Genomic DNA, 27,137 nt, shown 5'->3' with positions numbered 1-27,137 from the left:
AAAGGTTTTGTTTGTTTAAGGTTATCATTTGTCTTACAGACAAGGGGGATGGATGCTAAAGATGTTTCAGGTCACATCTTTAGTTAATATAGTGGGGGGCCAAATCCAATTCTTCGTGACTTTTCACAAGTCAGATAAGTTTGAGAATAGGCAGAAAACACGCCAAGGGGACAGACTCCACCCATTACGAAGTAAGAGCTCCCTGCGATCCTTTGATCTGGCCTGGCAGCCCAGTTAGGGCAAGAAAAGCAATTCAAGGAAAGCCACAGGTGGGGCACTAAACACAGGATTAGGTCAATCTCAATGGAGTTTGGCCACTCCTGTATTTCCTGCTTCTCTTTGGAGGTCAGGAAACCGAGCGCTGCCTGACCTCCTGCGGCTGCCATAGAATCCCTGTTGCCATGACACCGGAATGCGTCGCAAGCGCAGCTACTAGGGCTGAAGGGAAGCCTGCAGGTCTCCGGGTTTCCCTGACCAGTGATCCTGAAAAGCAGCGCCATGGGCCGGAGTAAGCGATTGATCCCCACCTTCTGTGTGCTTAGCACCTTCTCCCCACCAGCAGGCAGATCCCCCTCCTCCCAGAAGCAGACAGAGCCAGCCCCCTTAGGTGCCTAAGCAGCACCAAGCTCTCTGAGTCTACCCAGGACTTCTCAGGTCCTCTCAAGATCCTCAAAACCTCTCAGGTCTACTAAGGACCTCTAAAGTCCCATTGTGACCTCTCATTACCCTGTAGGTCCCCTAAATCCTCTCAGGAGCGTTTTGGTCCCTTCAAGTCACTTAAGTCTCGTCAGGTCTCTTCCGGTCCGCCTAAGGTCCTCTCAAATGCTTGGCATTTTCTCTACTTGCTGCCAGCAGCCAGCCCATCTGTAAAGTGGGCTCCATAGAAAAAGGGGTTTAAGGAAGACCTGGTGGCTTATCATTAGCACATAGCTGGTTAGGCTCTGAAGTCCTGGGTCACACGTTTCGTGTGCCATCACCTCACAATATAAGATGCTGCTGTCTAATGGAGAACACCAGTTCCAGAGCCGTGGCTGGACACACACCCTTCCTTATGGCCACCGTAAGAGCTCTGTGGCTTTGCCCTGGGTCCCCTACCTTTGGGCCTCAGCTTCCTCACTTCTACCACAAAGTTTTATTATATACACTTAGTAAATGTAAAAATGTTTACCTAAAACTATTATAAGTGTCCTCAACGTGATGGGATGAACAAAGATATTTTAAAATTAGATCGAATCATTCCTGTTAGCAAGAAAGTTTTGAAGCCAACAAATGGTATTTGCACATAGTTCCATCTTATGTGCCAGTGATCGTTGTTAAAGTGTGTATGTGTGCATGTGTGTGCGCACTAGTGTGTGCAGATGAACATTTGTATGCACATGGAGTCTAGAGTTTGGCATCTGGTGTTTTCCTTAATTGTTTCCCACTGTATTTTTTTTTTAAAGTCAGGATCTCTCACTGGAAATAAAGCTCACGCATTCAGTAAGACTGGCAGGTCAATGAGCTGGAGGGATCTGCCTGTCTCAGTCTCCCCAGTGCGATGATTAAGATTTACCACGCCCACGGGTGCTGGTAATCCAGCCCTATTCTCTCACACCTTAGCAGCTGAGTCATCTCCTCGATATGTCTTGGTCCTCCATACTTAATATTTTTAGTCAAGAGACTGTACTTGGGGTTGGGATACTGTTTAGTAGCAGGGCGTTTGCAAGTCTCATGGGGAAAGAGGAAGGGAGAGAGGAGAAAGACGGAAGGATGGAGGCAGGCAGGGGAGATGGAGAGGGTGGTAGAGTGAAGGAATGTGAATGAGAGTGAGATGGTGGTGGTTTTGTTTTGTTTTTTGTTTGTTTGTTTGTTTTGTTTTTCTGCCCTGGAAATCTGTAAGAGGTCACCGTTACAAACATTCAAATCAGAAGCTATACAGTTGTCAGCAGATGCCTAATTGACCATGTAGGACTGGTGAAAGAGAGTGGCCTGATCTGAAGTCCAGACAGTGGGATAAAAGACAAGTACCTCGCCACGAGTGCTTGTATGTGCCGTGCCAGGTTCAAATGCTCTCCGTACATTTTTTTTTCCAGTCTCAACAATGTTCCAAGTCAGGAAACAATGACCAACTTATCCATTTTTAGGGGGGAGGTGAGGCAGAGCTGAGAACCACCTTGGCAAATAGTTGGTCTCAGGAACCAAGGCAGAGTGGAGAGATTTGAGAGTCTTTCTTATACAGATAACCCCCTCCATCCCCACCCCCCCGCACCCCCCCATCTCCAGTCCTAGTTAGTTTTTGTCAGCTTAATGTAGGCTCGAGTCATCTGAGAAGAGGGAATCTCAGCTGAGGAAATGCCTTTACCATGTTGGTCTATCTGCACCACCTGTGGGTGGTATTTTCTTGATGAATGTTTGGTATGGGAAGGCCTAGCCCACTGTGCACTGTAACATCCATAGTTAGGGAGTCTTGGGTTGTGCAAGAAAGCAAACGGAGCAGGCCAGGGAGAGCAAGCCGGGAAGCAGCATTCCTCCGTGGCTTCTGTGTCAGTTCCTGCCTCCAGATTCCTGCATGGAGCTGCTGTCCTGACTCCCTCGGGGGCAGATCATGATCTGGGAGTTGTAAGATGAATGGACCTTTTCCTCTTCAGGTTAGTTTTGGTCATGCCGTCTAATCACAGCAACATAAAGCAAACCTGGACACCTATGTTTCTCCTTGATAGCTTTCTACTCACTAACATCCCTTCAGTTTCCTAGAGGAGTTTGTAGAGACAGCCTGTTTTTACCTTAAGCGGTCATTGGATTTATTTGTGGAAACATCTCTGCCTACATTTTCTTTGCTAGAAGGCTCCTTACTCCATACACAGGTACTTGAGATGACCAACAGCGCCTTAATCTTACCCTTGTCTTCTTGAGTGAGCCTGGTAGTTTTCATCTTATTAAACAATTTACCCATTTAGCATACATTCTTAAATTTATAATATTCTCTGTTTCCTTACAGAAGATATATTATTTATCATTACAAAAATCGGCAATCTATTCCATCTCTTTTTCTGCTAAGTCAAATTAAAGTTTACTGATTTCATTTTTCTTAACTCACCAGCTTTGGTTTTTATTGATTTTTTCCCCCTGATTTCTAAGCCATTTGATTTCTATTAGAAGTTTTATTACTTACTTTGTTGTGTTTGGGTTTTGATTCGTCCTTTTCCACATATCTTAAAGTGGAAGCTGATGTCTCTGCTCTGTACCTTTCTCACCATGGACATTCAATATTACAAAATTCCCTCCCACAAATGTCTTAGCAGTGTCTCCAATGAGGCCATTCTGCTCTAAGTACAAATCTGCCTCTTTTTGGTTCTAGATGGCTGATGCTTTAAAAATAAGGCTTTCATATATTTTGTCTGGAGTTTGCTTGTGTAGTGTGGGAGTGTGAATCCTAACCTAGCGCCCCATCAGGTCCAGAATGTAGAGTCTGATACTCTTAGGATTTAGCCTAGTCCTGGCACTCAGCTTTCCCTATGAAAACCTCTATTTCCAATTCCTTCTTCTGGTCTCCACACTTAGCTTTTAATAGTCCATTAGGGTCTCTTATCCTTTGCTGGGCAATTGTGTTTAGTCAGAACCCCTAAATGAAACTGTCCTTTGAATGGCATCCCTGAGAGTTCACACTCACTATTGCAGTCCCTTCCACTGTTATTCCATCACTGCTCATCACCAGAGAAAGTTTCACGAGTGCCCAGCAACTGTGGGTCCATCACTGCCTGCATCCCACTGACTGTCAATCATGGCCTCCATGTTGCCATTCTGGCAGCAGCTTTGAATTCGAACCTCCCCTCTTAACTACCATACGTTTTCGTGGGCCACTTTGGGCATCAGTGATTCCAGGCTGGGTTTGCCAAGAAACAAACTTTTCATGCTTAGCATGTTAAGAGTGTCATTCTGGGGAACGACGTGGGGTGGGTAGGCAAGAGACTGGGCAGGATGGACCCCAGGGCTCCAAAGTTGGAGTGGACTTTCTGATTTGCCCACTCTGAGATAAAAGACTGGGTCTTAATCAGTCACCCACAGTGGACTTTGGAGAGTAGACATTAGCTGGGTTGAGGTGATATTTTTCAGCTGAGACAGCTCATAGGAAGGTGAGTAACTCAGTACCAGCTGCTGGCAGAGCTCCCGGCAGCTGGTGGAATTAAGATGTTAATTTTGAAGGGGATGAAGGGGAAACAAGGCAACACAATGTGGTATCCAAGATGGCCGGGGATGCCCTTTCCTCATTTGCTTGTCTGGAAAACATCTATACACATTTCAAGGTTCAGGCCTCTCCCGCATGTAGCCTCTTCTGACCTCCCTTCGTTGACTCAGTAGCTCACACCACCTTTTCTGAGTTCTTCTGCCATGGTTCGTTGTGCTTCTTAAATACCCCAGTCCCATCAACAGCCCTTAAAGGCATCACTGGATTAGGGAACAGTGTGGATCCCAGTGCCCATTAAGCCTGCAAGAAAAAGCAGTGTGTGTTATTTGAAAATTCTAATAGAAAACATTTACACACTATGAGAGGTAAACTTCATACCTACAACCCCGTATTTCTATTAAATATCTTTTATTCCATGTACCTAATATATGTAGATGCACATAGCTGTACTTCCATTGTTTTTCATGATGTTTGAAAAATCCATGAAATCTGCAGTGAATTTAATTGGTTGCTTTTAGTCTAGCCCAGAAATAAATGTAGAGCTGTTTTCAAAACTTGATCTAAAACATAAAGGAATGACCTGGATGTGATGGTTCACGCTTAGACTTCCAGCCTTTACCTGGGAGGCTGAAGCAGGAGGATTGCCATGAGTTTGAGACTAGCCTGTACTCTGTAATGCATTTTGGGCAGCCTAGGCTATAATGTGAGACCCTGAGTCAGGCAAGTAAACAATTCCTAAAAGAACAAATACTAAATTATCTTGGCTTTGGAATTTTGTCAAATTTTACTGAGTACCTTGAAAATCTTTGCAGAAGTAAATGTATTGGGATATACTCTCATAGCTCAGAAACTTTATTCTGTTGCATACCGCACCCCTAACAGGTCTATGATTGTGTGTGTGTGTGTGTGTGTGTGTGTGTGTGTGTGTGTGCGTGTTTGTGTGGTGTGTGTGTGGTATGTTCATGTGTATGTGTTTGTATATGTGACTGCAGGTGTGAATATGCCATAGCATATGCATGCAGGTCAGAGATCAGCCTCAGAGTTTGGTCCTCATCTTCCACTTTGTTAAAGACAAGTGTCTTTGTGGCTTGTCAGGCTAGGAGTTGTGACCTGGGAGTTTCCAGGGCTCCCCTTGTCTACACGCCCCATCTGGCTATAGCAATGCTGATCACAGACGTGAGTTCTGGGGATCCTAATTCATACCTTCAGGCTTCTGTATCTTGTGCTGAACCCACTATGCCATCCTATCAGGTTGCACAAGGTCATTTTGTAGATCAATGTTAAAGAGGTAAGAAGCACGGGCTGACAAATCAATATTAATTCAACCTTGGGATTCCTCAGTGTCCCGCTTTAACAGAATACGAATGTTAGAGCCGTCAGTATCCTTCTCTGGTTTCTCCCTCCTGTAGCAGTGAAGATATGCTGAGCACTTCCTCCACTAGGATCCTTAAAGTTCCCATCTGAGACTTGTTTTGTTATTTGTGGTTTTCTGAATGAGAAAGCAAAAGCAGTGTTTCATGTGGCCTGTTGCCTATACCAGAGGTGTTACAGCTCCATTGCTCTTGAAATTGTTGCATGTGGAGTTTTTCATTCTACCAAAGAATTTTTAAGTCTTAGTGTGATCTTCTGTAAGCACAGTACCATATTATTTGGTGCAAGACTTTCTGAAGGTGGGCAGTGTGGTGCGGAGATAACGACAGCATAGTTAAAGCTAGATGGTATGTCTCAAGCACTAACAAGTTAAATAATCCTGTTGTTGTAAATTAGTATTGCTCTCCACTTAATATGTCTCCAGTTTTTAAATTTTGTACATGTAAATTACACATGGAAAAACAAACTAGGTAGTATGTAAAATTGAAAAGCCCTTCCCATTTAAAAGTACAAAACATACTAAATAAATAATTTGAAAGAAAAAAAAACCACATGATCATCTCATTAGATGATGAAAAAGCCTTTGAAAAACCCAGCAACCTTTCATGATGAAAGTCTTAGAGATATCATGGATACAAGGCACACATCTAAACATAATAAAGGCAATATGCAATAGGCTGTTAGCAAACGTCAAACTAAGTGGAAACTTAAAGCAGTTCCACTAAAATCAGGGACAAGACAACGCTGTCCACTCTCTCCATATTGATTCAACATAGTGCTTGAAGTCCTATGATAACTAAAGGAGATGAAGGGGATACAAATTGGAAAGGAAGAAGTCAAACTACTGCTATGTGCAGATGATATGATAGTGTACATAAGTGACCCCTAAAACTCTTCCAGAGAAATCCTACAGCTGATAAACACATTTAACAAAGTGGCTGTTATACAAAGTTAATAAATGGGCTGAGAAGGAAATTAGGGAAACAATACCCTTTCTCATAGCTAAAAAATAGAAAATATCTTGGTGAAACTCTAACTAAGCAAGAGAAAGACCTGTATAACAGAAACTTCCAAGTGTCTGAAGAAAGAAATCTAAGAAGACATCAGAAGGTGGAAAGATCTCCCCTGCTCATGGATCAGTAGAATTAACATGGTAAAAAGGGCCATCTAACCAAAAGCAATCTGCAGATTCAATGAAACCCATCAAAAATTTTACAGACCTCAAAAGAACAACCCTCAAATTCACAGGAAAAAAAAGTTAAAAATCCAGAATAGCTAAAATAATCCTGTACAATAAAAGATCTTTTGGATATATCACCATCCCTGTGATGTTGTACTAAAAAGCAATATAAATAAATAAATAAATAAATAAATAGCATAGTTTTGGCATAAAAAGACAGGTTGATCAATTGAATCTGATCAAAGATCCAGAAATAAACCCACACAGCTATGGACACTTGATTTTTTTGACAAAGAAGACAAAACCATACAATGAAAAAAACAAAAACAAAAACAAAGAAAGCATCTTGAACAAATGGTGCTGGTCTAACTGGTTGTCTGTATGTAGAAGATTGCAAATAGATCTACATTTATCACCCTGCAAAAAACTCAAGTCCAAGTGGATCAAAGACCTCAACATAAATCTGGATACACTAATTCTGTTAGAAGAGAGAGTGGACGATAGCTTTGAACTCATTGGTGCAAGAGACAGCTTCCTAAACAGAACACCAATAGCTCAGGCATTAAGATCAATAATTAATAAATAGGACCACATGAAACTGAAAAGCTTCTGTAAGGTAAAGGACACTGTCAATAGATCAAAATGCACCCTACTGATTGGTAAAAGATCTCTACCAACCCTATTCTAACAGAGGGTTAATATCCAAAATACATAAAGAACTCAAGATATTAAGCACCAACAAACCACATAATCCAATTTTAAAATGGGGTATAGATCTAAACAGATAACTCTCAATAGATGAATTACCAATGGCTGAGAAGCACTTACAGAAATGCTCAATGTCCTTAGTCATCAGGGAAATGCAAATCAAAAGGATTCCATCTTATACCTGTCAGAATGGCTAAGATCAAAAACCCCAGTGATAGCACTTTGCTAGTGAGGATATAGAGCAAGGGAAACACTCCTCCATTGCTGGTGGGAGTGAAAACTTGTACAACCACTTTGGAAATCAATCCATTGCTTTTTCAGAAAATTGAGAATAGCTCAACCTAGCTATATGACTCCTAGACTCAAAAGATATTCCATCATACAAGGACATTTGTTTGACTATGTTAACAGCAGCTTTATTCGTCATAGCCAGAAACTGGAAACAGCGTCTATGTTCCTCAACTGAAGAATGGATAAAGAAATTGTTGTATATTTATACAATGGAGTACTAATCAGCTAGTAAAAACAGGGAAATCTTGAAGTTTGCAGGAAAATGAGTATAACTAGAAAATATCATCCTGAGTGAGGTAACCCAGACCCAGAAAGATACACATGGTATGTACTCACTTATAAGTGGGTATTAGTACAGGATAATCATTCTATATTCCACAGACCCAAAGAAGCTAAGTAACAAAGAGGGCCCAAGGGAAGTGGATGAAGAGAGGGAAGTGGGTAGGAGAGGGCGTTAGAAAGGGAATGAGGGTGGGGATCAGGTGGGGGAGAGCTGGAGATGAGGTGGGAGAGAGAAGGGAAATCAAAGGGAAGGGGCATCTCTGGGACAAGCTGCAGACCTGAGACTGGGTAGGCAACTGGGAGGATATGCAGGTGACTCTAACTGAGACTCTTAGCACTGGGGGGATGTAGAGACTAAAGTGGCCACCTACAATTGCCAGGCAGGACTGCCAGTGGAGGGAGGGGGACACCTACCCACCCACAAGACATTTGACCCAAAATTTACCCTGCCTACAAGGTGTGCAGAGATAAAGAAGGAACAGAGATTGAGGTAAGGGCCAAACAATGACTGGTCCAACTTGAGACCCATGGGAGATAGCCAGCCCCTGACACTATATAATAATGCTCTGCTATACTTGCGTAGCAACTTGATGTACCTGGGCAGGTTGGTGGGGGAGGGTCCCCTTTTCTAAGGAGAAAAGGAGGAGGGAAAGGGAGAAGAGGGTTGAAGGGTGGGACTGGGAGGAGAGGAGAGAGGGGGCTGCAATGGGGATGGATGTAACATGACTAAATAAATACATAAATAAATAGATAAATAAATAAATAAATAAATAAATAAATAAATAAATGTGCAAAAGACTATCATCTCCACGCACCATGTACAAACTCTTGGCATCTCTTCTAAGGGTCTGGATCTAGGGCTCACACTGATGTTTCCCATTAGAGGTAAGGCAGTATTATGTAACAATTTCCTGAGTGCCATAAAACAGTATGCCTGTTAGAAACCTGCTCAGCATTTTGATTGGCTTGATCATGTGCAGGGATCCACAGCTGCTCTAGGTTGATGAGCACAACGTATCAATCCAAAAGTCAGCATTCTACAGCTCTCCCTCCCATCCGTGAGCTCCAGCTCTTACATGCTTTCTGCCCCCTCATCTGTGATGTTTCCGGAGCCTCGGCTGCCCATGCAGATGGCTCCCACACACGCACATCTGGCTAGCAGTAGCTGGACACAGGGTTATTAACAACAACATAAGAAGCCACGAGGTTGTGAGGGAGATAGAATGGGGGTAATTGGGAGACTTATAGGGTGATAGAGAGGGATGAATATGATAAAAATATATTATAAAATTATGAAATTCTCAATGTATACATAAAATGTTAGTTTTAAAAATAGCTTAGGGCAAGGACCACTAAGAAAATTTGTGGGATCACAGTTTTTCCTTCCTTTGTGATTCTACACTTTAAAACGTGTTGTCCTATTTGTGTACAGTAGTTGCTACAAAACAGTATTACTGCTCTGAGTGTAACTGTGGGCTCCTCCTCTCTGTGTGATTGGTGTCCGCACTAAAGGAGCTTTCCTCGTCCTGCCCCTTTCGACTGATAGCGATTCTTACCATTTTATTTCGTGTGCTTAGGAAGTAAGGATAGGCGCACTTCCTTCCTGATGTCTATCCACAACCATCCCATGTGGACAATCCACTTCAGTCAGATAATGGCACAATGATATGACTTCCTCAAATTGTGGGAGATGCAGCAAGAGAGGGATTTGTTGTTGTTGTTGTTGTTGTTGTTGTTGTTGTTTTTGCCAGTAGGAACCGCATCCATCCTTGTAAGCCTCCAGGAGGCAGCAAAGCCGGAGGAGGCTGTGATACCATCAGCAGCAGCTAGGGTACCTGGTGGGCCATGTAGGTACTCAGGGATGACGCGATGCTTAAGATGCTGCCAGGATGCCCGAGAGCAGAGTGCACACTCGTTGGGTTATATATTCATCTGGATATCGAGCTAAGCCTCAACCAGAATTTGGGGACAAGATAAGTAGCAGCCCATCAAGTGGCCCGCCAAAATGCTAAATAAAGTGCGTGTTCCTCCCTTGAGAAGAATGCTTTCATACAACTCAAAGGGGACATTTAATATAACATGTCAGACTCCTCAAGGAGCTTCGCTCGAGTGTGGAGGCTCAGGGCGAGCTCTGGCTCACTACTTACTTCTCTTCCTTCCCTGCCTGTATCCCTGATCCTTCCTCCACCCTATGCTCACTCCATCCTATACATCCGAGACTTCCATATACCTGGCAAACAGGTGCTCCTTGGAAACTGTGGATATTGGGGATGGAAACCCTGCGCTATAGTCTGTCTTGTAAATGATCCCAGGAAGTGACTAGTGCGGTGCAGACCTGGCCCTCCTTGTGTAACAGATTTCACTGGTCCCTCTCTAGGCACTGTCTAAAGGGACAGCATAATTTCTGCATGAGGTCATCTTGGTTCATGGACTCCAGGCCTAGTAGCAGCCAGTCTTCCAACAATCCACCCCCTCTCACGGGCTTCTAAGTCACAGATACACGACTAAGCACTCGAGAGCCCACTGAGCAGTGGTGAATGATTCCCACATCTCATTAAGATAATACAGGGGGAGGAGGTCCCCCTCAGTCACAGTCATAGGGGAGGGGAGTAGGGGGAAAGCAGGAGGGAGGGAGGGATGGAAGGATACAAGGGAGGGGATAACAATTTAGATGTAATATGAATAAATTAATAAGATTTTTAAAAAAAAAAGATAGCTCTGCTAAGGCAGGTTATGCCTCTCAAGCCAGAACTTAAATTGTGTGCTTGTTAAGAAGGGTTTTGTAGATTATGTATAGAGGTGGGGGTTTTAGTTTACACAACTTATTTCTTATATTGTCAAGTTGGATGTCAGTTGATTTCAGTTATTGAACAAACATGGGTGGCTAAGTGTGTAGTTCCATAGGCTACATGCCTAGTGGCAGGTGCCCTAGGTTTAATTCCTGCCATGAAAGAAAAAAAAAAAAAAAACAACTTGATGTGTGTGTGTGTGTGTCCAGCAGGAGGGTAATTTTAATATCCCTTTTAATGTTTGGTTACTAGGAAGATTTTGTTGTTGTAGTAGTTGCTGTTTGTTTGTTTGTTGGTTTGTTTCCTTTTTCTTAAATAGTTTGTGCAAGCTGGCTAACAAAATAGTGGTAACATTCCAGACATAGCAGAGGGGTCCCAGCAAGCCAGAGCTGGGTAGGCTGCCACTTGAGGCGCCTTTGGAATCTCTTTGGCATGTCTTTCCCAGGACTGGGTTTGCAGCCGCCTCTGCCTGTCAGCTGAGGTAGCCCTTAGAGCAGCAGAAACCTGCATCCTGTGTTGGGTTGTAACCTCTCACCTGCATTCTCCATCTTATGCTAAGGTAGTGTCATCTCAAGCCACCCAACCTCCTCCCACTGGAAGGAGCAGAGAGTTCAGCACATTGAAAACAAGCAGTCAAGTTCGTATATGGTTTTATCTTTTTCTTTTTTTCTGAGACAGGGTTTCTCTCTTTGTAGCCTTGGCTGTTCTGGACTTGTTTTGTAGACCAGGCTGGCCTCGAACTCAGAGACATCCGCCTGCCTTTGCCTCCCTAAGTGCTGGGATTACCGTTTGGGTCACCACTCCAGGCTTGTTTTTATATTTTTGAAAAATTATTTATTTATTTATTTACATTACTACACATATATAAAATAAACTGCATACAGCAAGAAGAACCACAGAACAACCAGGAATTATATTCATGTTACATTCATAGTGTTTTGGATCTTTGTATTCGGCAACCTTGAAGAAAACATTTTCTTATCTCAATGAGTCTAAAATTCTGACTGTAACTCATTATTTATCATATCTCATCTCTATCAACTTAAAACATCTATCTAGACCCAAAAACATCCTAACTCCAGACAGCCAAGTTTAGTTGTGAAACTAAAGTATTTGGTCTTCAACCCCATCAGAGACTAGAGAAGGAGCAATATCAATCACTTGAGTGAACAGGAAGTGCAGGTTAGCAACTTCCATATTAAAAAAAAATGACAGAGACAGTTTGCTGCCTGGAGAGTCACCCATAACTCTTGGGGGCAGGGTATGTTTTGTTGTTGTTGTTGTTGTTGCTTTTTTGGGCTTTAGATATTTATTTTCATTGGGAGTTGGTTGTAAGTTACTATTGGTCTTATCCAGAGAGGATACAAGATTGGACTCAGGGATGTCTTTCTTTTCCTTTATCTTTCTTTCTTAGGTTTGGAGTTAGGGGCTGAAAGGAAAGAAGAGGGAATATAGAAATATATAGGTATGATAGGACAAAAAGTAGATTATTGAGTTTACACCTCAACCTGAGGCCTTAACTATGCCCACAAGGTTATTTTTTAATTCACTGGTATAAAAATTTGTATATTGATGCAAAAATAAGTTTAATTTTGATACAGTGATATAGAATTCAAATTTAAGATTATTCTTCACATACATCATATATATTTTTACTCTAATATATTATACCCATACCACTCAAGTAGAATACAAGATTTACCTCCAATTCTTTGAAAATCCTATTGCAGGCTGTAGCATAAGTAAGTTAGAGAAGTTAATTGTTAACTGATCAATTTGTGGACATCTCAATTACTAGTCTATTTTTACCATAAGAATATACATCCTAGATGTAACAGGTCTGATTCTATAGACAGATAAGGTAAAATCTTAAAGTCTTCAAAAACCTCAGAGTCCTACAGAATATGGCATTTAAAGATGTTTATATTGGTTTAATGGTTCCTTGACAATAAGACAGGTTAGCCCCTGGCAACACCCAGCCTACCTCAGGGATGATGACGAGCATCAGTGAACCTCCTTATGGAGATGGCTTCAAATGTGGCAAACCAGCTACTGAACAAAATGTCCTCATTTCAACCACTGACAGAATAATTCTTAAAACTTGGCATGCTTGGATGCAGGCAGAGTTGATGTCTGAACTCTGCCAAGACAGGGAAAGCAAGTCCTCAATAGTTCCTGCCTCTTCCCCTGGATGGGGAGGCCTGATGGAACTCAGAGGAAGGATAGCAGGCTACCAAGAAGAGACTTGATACCCTAGCATTATATTCAAGGGGAGGAGGTCCCCATCAGTCACAGTTATAGGGAAGGGGAATGGAGTGAAAGCGGGAGGGAGGGAGGAATGGGAGAATACACAGGATGGGATAGCAAATGAGATGTAAGATGAATGATTTTATTTTTCAAAAAAAAAGATTCATTATAAAAAAAATAGTTCCTGCCTCACAAAAATGTGGTCAAATATACTGGGCCAGAAGGCTGAAGTTGTTTTTATGTTTTTAAAAAAGGTAAAACTCCACCTTTCAGAATGATAGGGAGGCAGGCCAGCTGATAGTGCTGTGAAGGACTTGCCTCAGCTGGACAAGTGCACACATTCAGGAGCCCGAGGAATCTTCAGGGGCTCTTACTTGGTCATCCAGGAGGTAGTGTAGCACAGTGGTTAAGAATAAGTGGTCTGCTAAATTCAGTTTCCTCTTTATGTAACTTGGTAAAAGTTTCTTCCCAATTCCAAAAGTACATACAAACCCATGTATACTATGGAATATCTTATGAAGAAAAGCATTTTAATGTCACGTATATAACCAAGTTATCTTCAACCCAAACACTTTCATACATGAATGCAAAGATATTAGGAACTTGGCAGGAATAGAATCCACTGTTCCATTTCAGAAACTGTGACAAGGCATCAGGTGTCTCAGTGTTGTAGGATCTTCTTTGCCTGCGGCAGAAGAATTAATCCTAGAAACAGACCCCTGTTGAATGTTTACAAGGATAAGCATTATATCCGGGTGATGTCATGAAGGCGTTATCCCTTCTAGCTCTCACAGATGCTATGGTTGGACAGAAGACCTTGTCTTTTGCCGTGTTTTTCTGTGTTTGAGAAAGCAGTCACTTCTCATAAAGCGATTCCATCATTTTAGAGGCATTTAATCTCAGCTGGTTTTGTTCTTTTGCACCTCTGTAGTTCATAGTATCACTTAAACCTTCTATCACAGAATATCCTGTATGAACTATAGTCTACCCAGATGCATCAACCCTGTGTGGTTTGTGTGTGTGTGTGTGTGTGTGTGTGTGTGTGTGTGTGTGAAAATGAGGCGCTGCTGGTGTTTATCTATTTTAAGATTAAGTTGATGGATGAAAGAAACCATATTACAGTAGAAGCTTTTGTAAATTCTTGACTGTAATTGTTATCATGTGTACACAACAGATCAAGTTTCCAAGAGAACATTACAAAGTGTAGGCTTTGTTTAGCATATTGATTTGTCACTTCAAAGGAAATCATCTTAATTGGGTTAACTTTGTGCAGTAGGTTAAGCGTTGCATTGTAAGACTTTGAGAAGTAAGTTTGAACATGGTCCAACACTGGGCTGTTGACTAAAAACTTGGCTTTATCTCTCACAGCCAAGGCCTGAATTAGTTAGGGAGACTCTGAGCTTCAGGTCCTCCCCAGATGAAGGTAAATAATATATCTGTATATCAGCACTTTGAACCATTCAGAGCATTTTGTCATCTAATGTTATCATTCAAAGCATTTCGTTATTCAGAGCATTTGCCTGGCATCTTATACATGACAACAAATACGTCTTCATTATATACCAGGATCAACAGAAACCACTTACACATTTTACTAAAATGCCAAGTGGGTTCAAATAAGAAAAACACATTTATTTTACTAACACTAGCAAATGCAGGATTTGTCCTCATTATTGCTGCCTCTGTGCTTGCAGTCCACCTTATAAATATGATTAGTGATGTCATTCCTGGCTCCAGCAGTGGACCGTGGTTTTGTTTGCACTCCTTTGATTCCATCATCATTACTGTCCCCTGACCTGGATCTTGGCAGTTGGTGCTACTGTTGTTTTTGTTGGAGAATGGAAACTCCTTCTCATGTTTGCTTTTCTTATAAGCAGTTATCCAGGGTCTTGGCTGTTCTTTTCTTTCTCTGAAGCTCTAAATGAGCAATTATTGGCTAAATTATGGATGGTTTTCCTTACTGGATGATGGAAGAAGTTTTTGAGTTTTTGTTCTTTGTTGTTGTTGTTTTTGTTTTTGTTTTTGCTTTTGTTTTTTTTTCTGAGATAAGGTTTCTCTGGGTAGCCTTGGCTGTCCTAGACTCACTTTGTAAACCAGGCTGGCCTTGATCTTCCTGCCTCTGCCTCCCGAGTACTGGGATTAAAGGCTTGTGCCACCACACCTGGCAGTGGAGGAAGTTTTGTATGTTCTATTCTTTGTCAGGGAGATTGTGACTCGGTTGCTCTGTCTTAGGTCCATTAGAGGACGTCATCTACTTTGGTCTGGTGCCACGAGACCACATTCTCACAGTTGTCAACTGACAATTCTTCCTCCATCTACATAGCAAAACTTAGATCATATACATACAAAGATAAATGCGACTTGAGGTTTTATTGTGTCACTTTTCTTTGCTTTGCATCATGGCTCTACACAGAGTACTTGCCTCTCTCTGTGTCTGAAAATTGCTTGGGCCTGAGGAATCAACACTTAGCTGCAAAGAAACTCCAACGTGTTAATAATAACCTAATAACCCGACACAGAACAATGAGAATGGGAATAAAATATGCTGCACAATTTCTTTCAGTCACAGAAGATCTTATTAGACGGAATGCTGAGCACAATGACTGTGTAATTTTTTCCCTGGAGGAACTTTCCTTGCATCAGCAAGAAATAGAAAGACTAGAACATATTGACAAATGGTGCCGGGATTTAAAAATTCTCTATCTTCAAAATAACCTCATTGGAAAAATTGGTAAGTCTCAATCATTTGTTCTCCTGACTTTTTAACATTTGAGTGGGTGAACTTTGGAAAATAACTGAATAATAAGGCTATGGGGAAAGAGACACAGCCACCTCGCAGTAGCTGTTTGCAGACGATTCCCAGGCCTTCCTGTGTGTGGTTTGCCTTGGTGCCCTGCTGGATGCTGTTATTGAATTGGAAGTCGAGTTCATGGTGAGGTGCATATGATCTCCCAGCTTTCAAAGTGGGAGGATATGAGTCATGTATTTTCCATGGCTTTATATCTATCTCTCTTAGCAGAACTGGAAAGATCATGCTGGAGTTTAAAACTCCTTGTCATAAATGTATACCAATAAAGTTTTTGTTTAAAAAGTTACAGATGCCCTAACTTGTATGCAACCAAGATATCCTTCAGCCAGTCAACTCTGCTACAGCCATAAAATGTAGTATTATTCATAGCTTAAAAGAAATGGCTACTGAGCCATGAAAAACATGGAGAGGAATCCTAAATGTACATAACTAAGTGAAAGCAATCAATATAAAAAAGCTAAGCCTTCATGAGTCCAACTATGGCATTCTGGAAAAGGCAAAACTATAGAAACTGCCACAAGATCAGTGGTTTCCAAGGACTAGTAGTAATGAGCAGGGAGTCAGAGTAGTAGTCAGAGCACGGAGGGTAATGATGGGTACATGCTCACTTAACAAGATACCCAGAATGTGTAATACAGGAGCAGTTGACCCCTTTGGCAAATGTCTTATCTCAAAAAACAGTTACATTATGATTAATAAAAGTAGTAATATTACTGTTACGAAGTAGCAACAAAAATAAATTTATGGTTGTGGTGTGGTTCACAACAAGAGGAACTGTATTAAAGGGTCGCAGCATTAGGTTGGTTGAGAACCATGGAAGAAGGGTAAATGTGTGGGTGATAATATGCCAAGGTAGGATTGTCAGTTTTGATGAGTCTACCACTTTGGCATAGCGTATTGATAGCATTGGGAAAAGCAATTGGGCTTGTGCAGGGAAAGAATGGGGTTTATGAGAGCCCTAAGTTCTGCTCAGTTTTTATATGAACATGAATGTGTTCTGAAAAGTAAGAATATTTGTTGAATGCCTCTGTCAGATCACCACAGACTATGGTAGCCAGTTGTGCCATATTGCTGAATACAAAGTATTGGGATCAGTTTGCTGTATTAGGGTGGTTTTAGTTTGGAATGGAATTGACAGGTAAGTGCAGAAGTCATGTGGGAAAAGATCAAAATGTTAGTATTGTTTCTGATTATCTTAGTTACTTTTCTATTACTGAGAAGAGAAACCAGACTAAGGCAACTTACAGAAGAAAGAGGGCTTGGTCACAGTTTCAGAGAGTTCATGGCCATCATGGTGAGGTCATAGCAGCAGCCAGGCAGTCATGGTGCCAGAAGAGCAGCTGAGAGCTTACACACTGAGACAGCGACCACAAGGCTGAAAGAGACACTGGCAAAGCCAAGGACTTTTGAAGTCTCAAAGTCTATTCACAAAGGCAAAGCTCCTCCTCCAAGACCACACCTACCCAAGCCACACCTTTTTATCCTTCCCAAACAGTTCCACCAACTGGTTACCAACAATTCAAACATATGAGCCTATGGTGGCCATTCTGATTCAAGCCACTACACCGATAAAGCTTTTCACAGAATGTAGCACAGACTAGTAAATGGACAGGCTTGCTAATACTCCCCTCAAAATAAACCTCTCATTTCCAGGCCAACCTGAGCAGCCACATGTTTTCCCTGTTCAAGTAAATCCATGCTTTATGGTAGAAGGGAGTTGGATCATATGTTCTCTGGCAGGGACATCCTGGAAGGAAAGAAGAAGGAAGAAAGGGAAAGAAGGAATGAGGGAGAGACTGAGCACGCCAAAATTCCTTCCTCAATTTACCCATTGCATAAGTTGGTCTTTTCCTGTCCCAGGCATTCCTCCTTGCTCTAACAATGAATTAAGGGGCAGATAAAGGGTGATCTACAGAGCCATTTAATGGGGTCCTGCCATAAGGAAACAAGTGCAGAGCTGCTTCTTGTTAAAGCAACTCTACCCTTAATAGTAAAAGCATGCACGGGCATCAGGTAGACTTGTCTGTGAACCCTTCCTCTGTCCCTTATTTGTGAGCTATGTGAAAATAAGCAAGCCAGTTAAGCTGACCAAGAATGAGTTAGGATATTTATAAAAGGGTGCTGACAACCCCTACTGAAGTGAGGGGTGCAGAACGGCATGGGATGGTGTGAGGATTGTTGTGCTTACCGTGATATAAGGGTTTAGTGGGTGAAAGCTGGTAATCTACTAATGTCATTATCCAGCCCAGCTTGTCCTGGTTAGCCAGGGGCAGAAGGGTGAAGGGAATAGAATCGGGGGAATAGATGGAACAAGCCGAGATAGAGTGACACCCCTGGAGTCCAGGGGTCAGCTTTGAGGTTACAGTTACCTTTTCAGGGACCCACAGTGGTTCTCACCAGGGACCACTTGGCTATGTCTGGGGACATTTTGGTTATGGTGTGTGTGTGTGTGTGTGTGTGTGTGTGTGTTGGAGGTATATGTTATTGGCCCTGCTTGGCAGGAGAAGAATTATCCCGCTCAAAGTGCTAACATTACCAAGGCTGAGAAAGCCTGGTCGCATGGGTGCCTTTAATTCTGTGGATAATTAAAAATTAGCCCGGGGATTATAAAAAGCCCAGATTTGCATCATTTTGGAAGATTTAGTAAAACTATATATTTCTTTAGATAAATATTCTTGGCGTCTTTTGCTTTACCAGGAACTGGAAACTCTGGCACACTGTTCAATTAAAAAGGCGGTGAGAGAAAACCACCAGCTTTTATTCATGGGCTCTTTGAAGAACTGTGCTAATTGTACAGATTTCAAAGAGTTCCAGAAATTTTAATCTCCACAGCTGGGTCCATCACAATTACTAATTAGTAGCATAGTATTTCAGGCCTTTTCAGGGCTGCGGGAAAGCTTAAATTTTTGCTTCCAAAGTATTCTTAAATTAAACACTCTTTTCAATTCTAATAATGGGATTTTTCAATGCTGCTCCACCCATGGGCACTTAGGCATGTGTTTAGCAAGTGAAAGTATATCTCTAGGATCCACACATGCTGTCCTACCATTGAGGTGGAAGTTTGCAAAGCAACTGCCTTTCCTAGAGCTCCCTGGCTAACCGGGTGGGACAGATGGGCTGTGGGAGGCAGGCTCTGCTCAGCCATGAAGCAAGTGTGATCTAAGGACCATCTGTGGTCCCACTGGAGTGCAGAGCCTGTGGGGGGGAGTAGCCACTGGCGATCTGGATCTGCTCTTCCCAACAGCTCCCCTGTGGGCCTTGTAAAGATGGGGGAAGGAGGTTGGTGTACTGACCTCTTTAACCTGGTCAGACAAGAAGTCTTCTGTCCTGCTCCTGGCGTTTGGGGACAACGGGTGCCACAGTGGTTTCGGCTTGAGCTCTGAGGCTCCCTTCAGGCTGCTAGAGAGGGCCTAGCTGGCTTTACTTGTAGAATCTTTGTCTTTCTCCTGGCTAGTTTGCCTGGTCTCTTGAGGAGTTAACCGAGGAAACTGCTCTGTACAACTCTTGGGTGGATTTCTACTAGGTGACTCCAGCAACTGAAGGAGAAGAGTTCGTTGCAAACCAGGTGGTAGCCCACTGTGGGATGGGATATTTAACAGTAACCACCGAGTATTTTTGTTCAGGATATTGATGAGATGTCTACTCTACCTTTCCTCCTGTTTGCTGGTGCACAGAAACTTCCAAATATGTTGGTGGCGGAGAGCTCAGGTGTTGCTTCTATAAACATCAGTGCTACTAGAGTAATTTAATGGCAGAGAGAAAGTGAATTCAGCTTCAGGGTTTCATTTTAAAAATGAGTGGACTTAAGGCACTGGGAACTAAGTGTTGTTCTCAGATAAATATGGCTATACATATAATTTAAGTTTAGATGAACTCTGGTTAGTGCTTCAGTGTGATCATAGTAAGTCATGCTTGCTATTCATAATATTTCTGAGGACCCTGGAGAGCAGTATCCCTTAGTTGAGATAGGGATGCCATTTTTTTTTTGTCTGAAGTAATTGTTCTTTTAAGAGAAAGTGTATCTTGGCATGTGCATTAATTCTACATATACTGGCATAAGACTTCACACACACACACACACACACACACACACACACACACACACACACACACACACACACAATGAGATGGCTCAATTGGTAAGCCTGGACTCAGCGTCCAGGTTATACATGGTTGAAGGAGAGATCCATTCCCACAAGTTCTCTTCTGATGCGCATACACATACTGTGACACATTCACCCATACCCATACATTTGTACACAATACATAAATGTAATTAATTAACTTTAAAACGTAATGTAGGTGAAATGCTTAGAATATGATATGGAAAACATGAAACAGTTAGCTATGTCTTATTGCCAGCTGGTTTAGAGACGCTCCATTCAATAGTGATTCCTCAACTACCTCATACTTGTTTTGTCTGAATGGTCTTTCAGATTTATTTTAAAAGAGAATCTCATGTCAGGTTAATTTGGACTTTAAATAAAGGAAAGTCCATTTCTCATGGCTTACCTGTCAGGAAACTATTATTGCTTTTATCATTCTGCCCAACTGTAGGTTGAGAAAAAAAATCAACTACAGGGGCAGTGGGTCCCTTTTCCCAGTGCCACCACCACAGAGCACACTTTATTTACAGCTGGTTCCTTCATGACCAAGCTTGATTACTGAAAGGGATAAGCGTTCTATCCTTGTTACCATCTTGTAGTGAAAAGAGGCAGTGCCAAAGCAGAGAACACTGAGTTTTCACCTGACTCTAAATACCTGTGGTAGGTGTGCTTTTCTTTAGCTTACGGCTTCCAGAAAATGCTGTGGGCTGATTGGCTTAAACTAAGTTCTGCTGCCTTCAAAACCAAGCAGGAGACACTCAGTACGGGACACTGGTCAGTTTGCCTACACATACCACAGTGGACTCGGGCATGAGTAGGAATAGTAGCAAACGTTGGGACTCTTAAGAAGGAAGGGAGAGAAGAAAGCTTTGCTGGCAACCTAGTGTCTGTTGTATAGGTGTGCTGTCTAGTTTTACCTAAACTTGACACAAGCTAGAGTCATTTAGGAAGAGGGATCCTCAGTTGAGAAAATTTCCCCATCAAATTGGCCTGTGGGCAAAAACGTGGTGCATTTTCTTGACTGGTGTGGGAGGGCGTGTAGCATTGTGGGTAGCACCGCCCCTTGGCTGATGGTCCTGGGTGGCATAAAATATCAAGTTCAGCAAGCAGCACTCCTCATGGCTGCTCCTTCAGCTCCTGCCCTGGCAGATCCTTCTGCCCTGATCTCCCTCAGGGTTGGGGTGTTATCTGGAAGTGTAAGAAGAAGCAAACCCTTTCCTCCTCAGGTTGCTTTAGGTCATGGTGTTTTACCATAGTAGTAGAAATTGCAACTGAGACCGTAAAGTCCTGAAAAGCCACCAGCCACCACGGCCCTTCGCTTCTCTGTATCATTTTCATGAAAAATTAAGAAATAGTCTTCTCTCTTGAAGATTAATTAATTACATTATTTGTATTTCAGAAAATGTTAGCAAACTCAAGAAACTTGAATATTTGAATTTAGCACTAAACAACATTGAAAGAATCGAAAATTTGGAAGGTAAGAGTTTTCCTGATTTGTTTCTGTAGTAAATAAAAATTTCAAAGTGGCTTTATGAAGTATTGCAGATACAAAAAGTACACTTTAAAATTTCATTTTACATAAATCTTGCTCATCTTAGTTCTTATAAAAATTCAAACAATAAACTGATATGTAAACTCAAAGCCAGAAATGTGTTTTGCCCTTTCCCAGCTTGGCCTCTTTTACCAGAGGGAGCTGCAGTTGACATCTTGGAGTATGTGACACGTTTCTCTTTTGTTTTGCTTCCTATCAATCAGACTATATTGTATCTATTAGTCTTAACATTTTTTTTTTACCACTCTTTGTTCAATTTCCCCTCCCCCAGTAGGGTTTTATCTAGACTTGAAATTCCTAGGTTTAAATATGTAGATTTTGGGACATAAATACTGCCAAATTTCTTTCTCCTGAAAGACTGTATCTGCTTCTCTTTGTACCTGCAGCTCCGTGTGAGTGTCATTTCAGTAAGGCTTTGCAAGGCCTCACCCCGCCCCCAACAGTAGTAGAATGCACTCAGGACACCCCACTGCTTGTCACTGTTGGCTTTCAGCTCCTGTATTAACACTGATCTTGGCTCTCCTTAGGGTATGTTGATGTTTCTTTTGAGGTGAATTCTAAGATGGTTCCTATCTTTTTGGTCAAGTTTTCACTTGATTTGCCATTTTGGAAAGTGTACTCTTCTACATTCTGGATCTTCAGCCACTGTCACATGGTGCCTATGTTTTCCTTTGATGTACCACCTTTTGGCGTCTTTCAGTTACAATCCTGGCATGTACAAGTCTAATAGTACTCTAATGTATTAAATTATCAATCTCTTCTTTAGTAGTTTCTAAATCATTGATTTTGTGCTAAGTTCTACTTTCAATGTATTAATCTTTCATACATATCCTCTCCAATCCACCTCAGACTTACCATGTAAACTGAATCAAAAGATATTGTTTTCTCAAAATGTATCATTTTTTTTACATACTTGAAACACTCTTTAAAACTGAAATATAAATTAGATACCATAAAACTCACCATTGTGAGTACACAGCTCAGCAGTTTTTGATATGCTCCTATGTTCTAGAACATTTTCATCATGGAAAAAGAAACCTCCTATCAGTTAGCACTTACTGCACTGTGCCCCCAACTTACCCACTAATGACAGCTCAAGATCACCTCCTTTCTTCAGATTTTTGATCATAATACAAGCAGAGTGACACCGGTCATGGTCTTTTGTGCCTCACTTCTTTTTTTTTCTATACTTTTAAAAATTTATCATAATTTATTCAGATTACACCCTGATTGTTATTTCTTCACTTGTATCTTCCTGTTCCTACCCTCCTTCCTTCCTTCTTCCGTTATATTCCCCTCCCCTAGACCTCTAACAGAAGGGGACCTCATCCTCCACCATATAACCACAGCCTTTCAGGTCTCATGTGTCTAGCCTGCTTATCCTTCCTCTCTCCACCTGCCAGGCCTCCGCACCAAGCGGAAGTGATCAAATCGGGGGCAGCAGAGTTCATATCAGAGGCAGTTTCCACTTTTCCCACAACCATGGAGAATGAGCTGTCCATTGGCTTGATCTGAACAGGGGGGCGAGGTCTAGGTTTACTGCATGCATTGTCCTTGGTTGGTGCAACAGTTTGTGCACCAGATCCAATGGCCTTGATGGTCTCCTTGTTGGACTCCTGAACCCTCTGGGTCTTTTCATCGCCCCCATTCTTCCACACCACTCTCAGAGCTCCACCTGGAGTCCAGCATCGAGTTCGAGCATCTGTCTCGATCCTCTGCTAGGTGGAGTCTCTCAGAGGACATCAATGTTGGGCTAATATACACTTATAAGTGAGTATATACTATGTGTGTCTTTCTGTATCTGGGTTACCTCACTCAGGATGATCTTTTCTAGTTCCATCCATTTGCCTACAAATTCTAAGATTTCCTTGTTTTTAATAGCTGAGTAATAGTCCATTGTGTAAATGTACCACAGTTTCTATATCCATTCTTTGGTTGAGGGACATATAGGTTGTTTCCAGATCCTGCCTATTATTAATAAAGCTGCTATGAATATAGTTGAGCAAATGTCCTTGTTGTATGGTGGAGCATCTTTCGGGTATATGCCCAGGAGCGGTAGGGCTGGGTCTTGCAGTAGCACTATTCCCAATTTTCTAAGAAAGTGCCAGATTGATTTCCAAAGTGGTTGTACAAGTTTTCACTCTGACCAGCCATGGAGGAGTGTTCCCCTTTCTCCACATCCTCTCCAGTATGTGCTGTCACTTTAATGTTTAATCTTAGCCATACTGTCTGTCAGCAGACCAAAATAACAGCCTACAGACTGGGAAAAGATCCTCACCAACCCTACATCTGACAAAGGGCTAATTTCCAAAATATATAAAGAACTCAAGAAATTAACCACCACCAAACCAAATAACTCAATTAAAAATGGAGTACAGAGCTAAATAGAGAATTCTCAACAAAGGAACACCAAATAGCTGAGAAACACCCAAGGAAATGCTCAACATCTTTAGTTACCAGGGTAATACAAATCAAAATGACTCTGAGATTCCATCTGACTTCTTTCTTTAAGGCACTCCATTTTCTAGTTTCCTCCATATTACAACATGTTTCAGTACATCATTCCCTTTTCTGGGTAAAGAATACTCCACAGCATAGAGACCCCATATCTTCTGTTCGCTGGTTGATGGGCAGTTGGAATGCTTCTACTTTTTAGTTTTTCAGGATTTTTGCTGATAGCACAATGGGAAAAGTCTTTCCCATCAAACAGGAGGACTCAAGTTTGGATCTCTAAAACTCACTATGTATTTTTGAATTATTTTCTTAGTTGCATGCCTGGCAATTAAAATTAATATCTTAGTTTGCGAGGGGCTAGATCCAGCTAATGCTAACTTAGTTTCAATAGTATAAACAACCTGGCTTTTGTATTCATATTGCTGTGTTTTCCTTTTATTTACTCACTACAATCCATGTCTTTAAACATTACTTGCTTATCAATACTCATTTATATACTCATTTAAAAATAAACTAGGAAAAAACAAGTACAAACAAAATGAGCTTATATAACATTTTGCATTAACTTATGTAGTCACTTTTATTGAGGATCCTTATTTTTCAATATTTTAAGTTGAAGATTGAATACCAATGGTAGAGAACAGGTTTTTAAAGGGTCGGATCAGTACCACGAACACATGTGTTTTAACGAATTCAATTTTTTGCTGCATCGTCTTCAGCATCACTACAGATATGTTTTCTACCTCTGAATCTGTCTCTGCAGTACATCATTGACCTTGACCTCACAAGTCCCAAAGACAGATGTTTGGGTTCCTTGCTTCTTCAATAGGCATTGGGGGTAGGGAATTCTTTGGCATGGTGCATTTCACTTTCCAAAACACCTACTGCTGGCTCATACTGCTGGCTCATACTGCTGTTCCACATTGCCTGGTTTGGCCTGTCCATCTTTCTTGACTGCCAACCCTATCATGATACAAGTCTATGCACTGGGGCTAAGTTTCTTGAATGATACTTGCCATCAACTCCCCAGCCAAAGCACCTCCAATCCAGGGACTCAGCAAGTGACTCATGAAGTTCTCTTAGCCTTTTGCCTGTGGCTCCTCCAGAATTTGGAAAGAGAGTCTTGATCAGATGTGATTTCATCTTGTATCTTGCTTTTAGCAGTCAATGTCTCCAGCCTATTGAAATCCTATCTGCAGATGCTGTAGATTGAACTCTGCCTTCACCATAATGGGTAGCTCTCCTCAATGGCCCATCGAGCCCAAGATTGGAATAGCTTTTACACGTGGAAGCTTCCCTGTGGAAGCTTCCCTGGGCCAGAGCACTGGGTAGCCACCTAGTGGCTGTAGCCCTGGAATTTCCCACTGTGACTGCACAAGCCCCACCCACAACAGTTGACAGGCTGGCTCTGATATTTTCATATGAATTTGAGCTATTCTCCAGTGTCTTCCTTTCAATCCAAAATATGTCATTTAATGTTCTTCTGTATGGTAGATATTCTTTGAAAAAAAAACCTTAGTTTTTGTTTACTCATAAAATAAATATTTTGAAGGGTAGTTTCCTAGACAAAGAATTCTTGACATTTTCCTTTTCTCTCTTGCTTCTTGTTCTTTGTTCTTCCTTTCTTATTTTCTGATATCCTTTCTTTCTCTGTCTTTCTTTCTCTAATATCTTTATTTCTCTAATCATTCCTATCTTCTTCTCATAACTCCTCTCTATTAATTGGATTTCATTGTATTCATCTGATCTTCCATTCCTCTTAAGCTGCATGTCTATTTAAACCGGTTTGTCTTTTTATTCTGCAGTCTGAGATGTCTCACCAGATTTAAATCCCAGAATAATTATGTTAATTCTTTCTCATTCTAGAATTCATTTCATTTGCAAAATTAACCCTTTGGTTTGGCCACAATTTTCATCCTCCTCACAGACTCCTGTACTGATTGTTGCTTTCTATAGTGTTGTTGTTATTTGATGGATTAAATATCATCTAATATTTTTTTTGATATAGTGAGAACTCTGATTTTAATCTCTTCTATTCTCTGAATGCCTTCTCTTTATTGCTACTTTCTATTCTGTGCTGTTTTCTTTAGGCAGTAGCACCAGGTCTCACAGTGACCACAGAGGATCAGTGTGTCCAGTGGCTGGTGTGGGCTTCCAGGGGTGAGGTTCAGTTTTCCCAGCCAACCTCTCTTCTTCGAGGCAGGGCTGTGTGCCCCGTGAGTGGGTGGAGCATGCTAACTGGCAGCCTTGCTGCAGAGTGAGGGGCGTGGAGCAGAGGCAGGCAAGCTGTGCTGCCACCCCACTCCCATCTGTCAATAGCTAAAACTGGGAGGAGTTCACTTGGGACACAGCAGGTTCAGTCCCTTTGCTTCCCCATGCAGAAAGAGTATCTCAGTGATGTAACAGCAGTCATAAACACACATTCTTCCTTTTGAATTTCTATCCTCAAGACCTGGAAATTGTCTTTATAAAAGCCCCAGATTCAGAGTCAGAACTGTGACTCAGAGCTCTATCAGTGCCTTCCTGTTTAGAAGAGTAGTCAGTCACTACTGTTGTACTCGACAGTTCTGTCACTGCTAGCTTGTGGCCAGATATAATGACAGCATTTACTTGGCATGTATGCTTTGGTAATAAATTTTAATGTAAGTGTCAAAACATTAACAACAACTCTCACTCTTTTGGATTATCCAGGGCTTGTTTTTGTTGGGAGGTTGTTGCAGGACTGGGGACTTCCCTTGCCACCGATCTTCTGACCATTTGCCACTAGAGGGCAACATCGCTGCTATTGTGTTTTGAACTTTGTAAACTGCAGTCAGCAGTGAGCCCCCAGCCTTTCACTGGTGCTCCCTTTCTGTACTGTGCCTCCCAGCTCTAAAGGGAATGGGGAGGAAGTGGGTACTGGGTAGTTTGAGCACATGCATATCCAGATTAGGGATATGTAGAGGGGCAGTAAAGAAAGAAGAGGCATCTTTTTTTTTTTTTTTCATGCATATGCTTTTGGTTTGATTTGAAGGGCTAGATGTTGAGAAAAGAGGAAGAAGGATGTCTGTATTTAGCCCATCTGCTACAATAAAAGCCTGATTTTAAAAAGGAAATGGTGGCCTTTCCCCCTTCTTTCTTCTTTGCCTATATGGTAAGGAGGAGGAGGAAGAGGAGGAGGAAGAGGAGGAGGAGGAGGAGGAG

General features: G+C 41.8%; 1 protein-coding gene across 5 annotated transcripts in view; it reads left to right on the top strand.

Annotated features, from left to right (window-relative positions):
- Positions 1-402: 402 nt before the first annotated feature.
- The window catches only part of DNAAF11 (dynein axonemal assembly factor 11), a 101,185-nt gene continuing 74,450 nt past the window's right edge, over positions 403-27,137 (top strand). For all 5 annotated transcript variants that reach the window (XM_084751022.1, XM_084751020.1, XM_084751019.1 and 2 more), the window contains exons 1-3: positions 403-508; positions 15,597-15,764; positions 21,348-21,425. In XM_084751022.1, the coding sequence (XP_084607148.1) occupies positions 499-508; positions 15,597-15,764; positions 21,348-21,425 (256 nt within the window). In that variant the 5' untranslated portion in view covers positions 403-498. The remainder of the gene's footprint in view (positions 509-15,596; positions 15,765-21,347; positions 21,426-27,137) is intronic.

Source organism: Acomys minous, assembly GCF_964271855.1.
Source record: "Acomys minous genome assembly, chromosome: 12".
In the NCBI taxonomy this organism is placed as follows: domain Eukaryota; kingdom Metazoa; phylum Chordata; class Mammalia; order Rodentia; family Muridae; genus Acomys; species Acomys minous.
The sequence above is the reverse complement of the archived record's forward strand: the minus strand, read 5'-3'. Positions and strand labels throughout refer to the sequence as shown.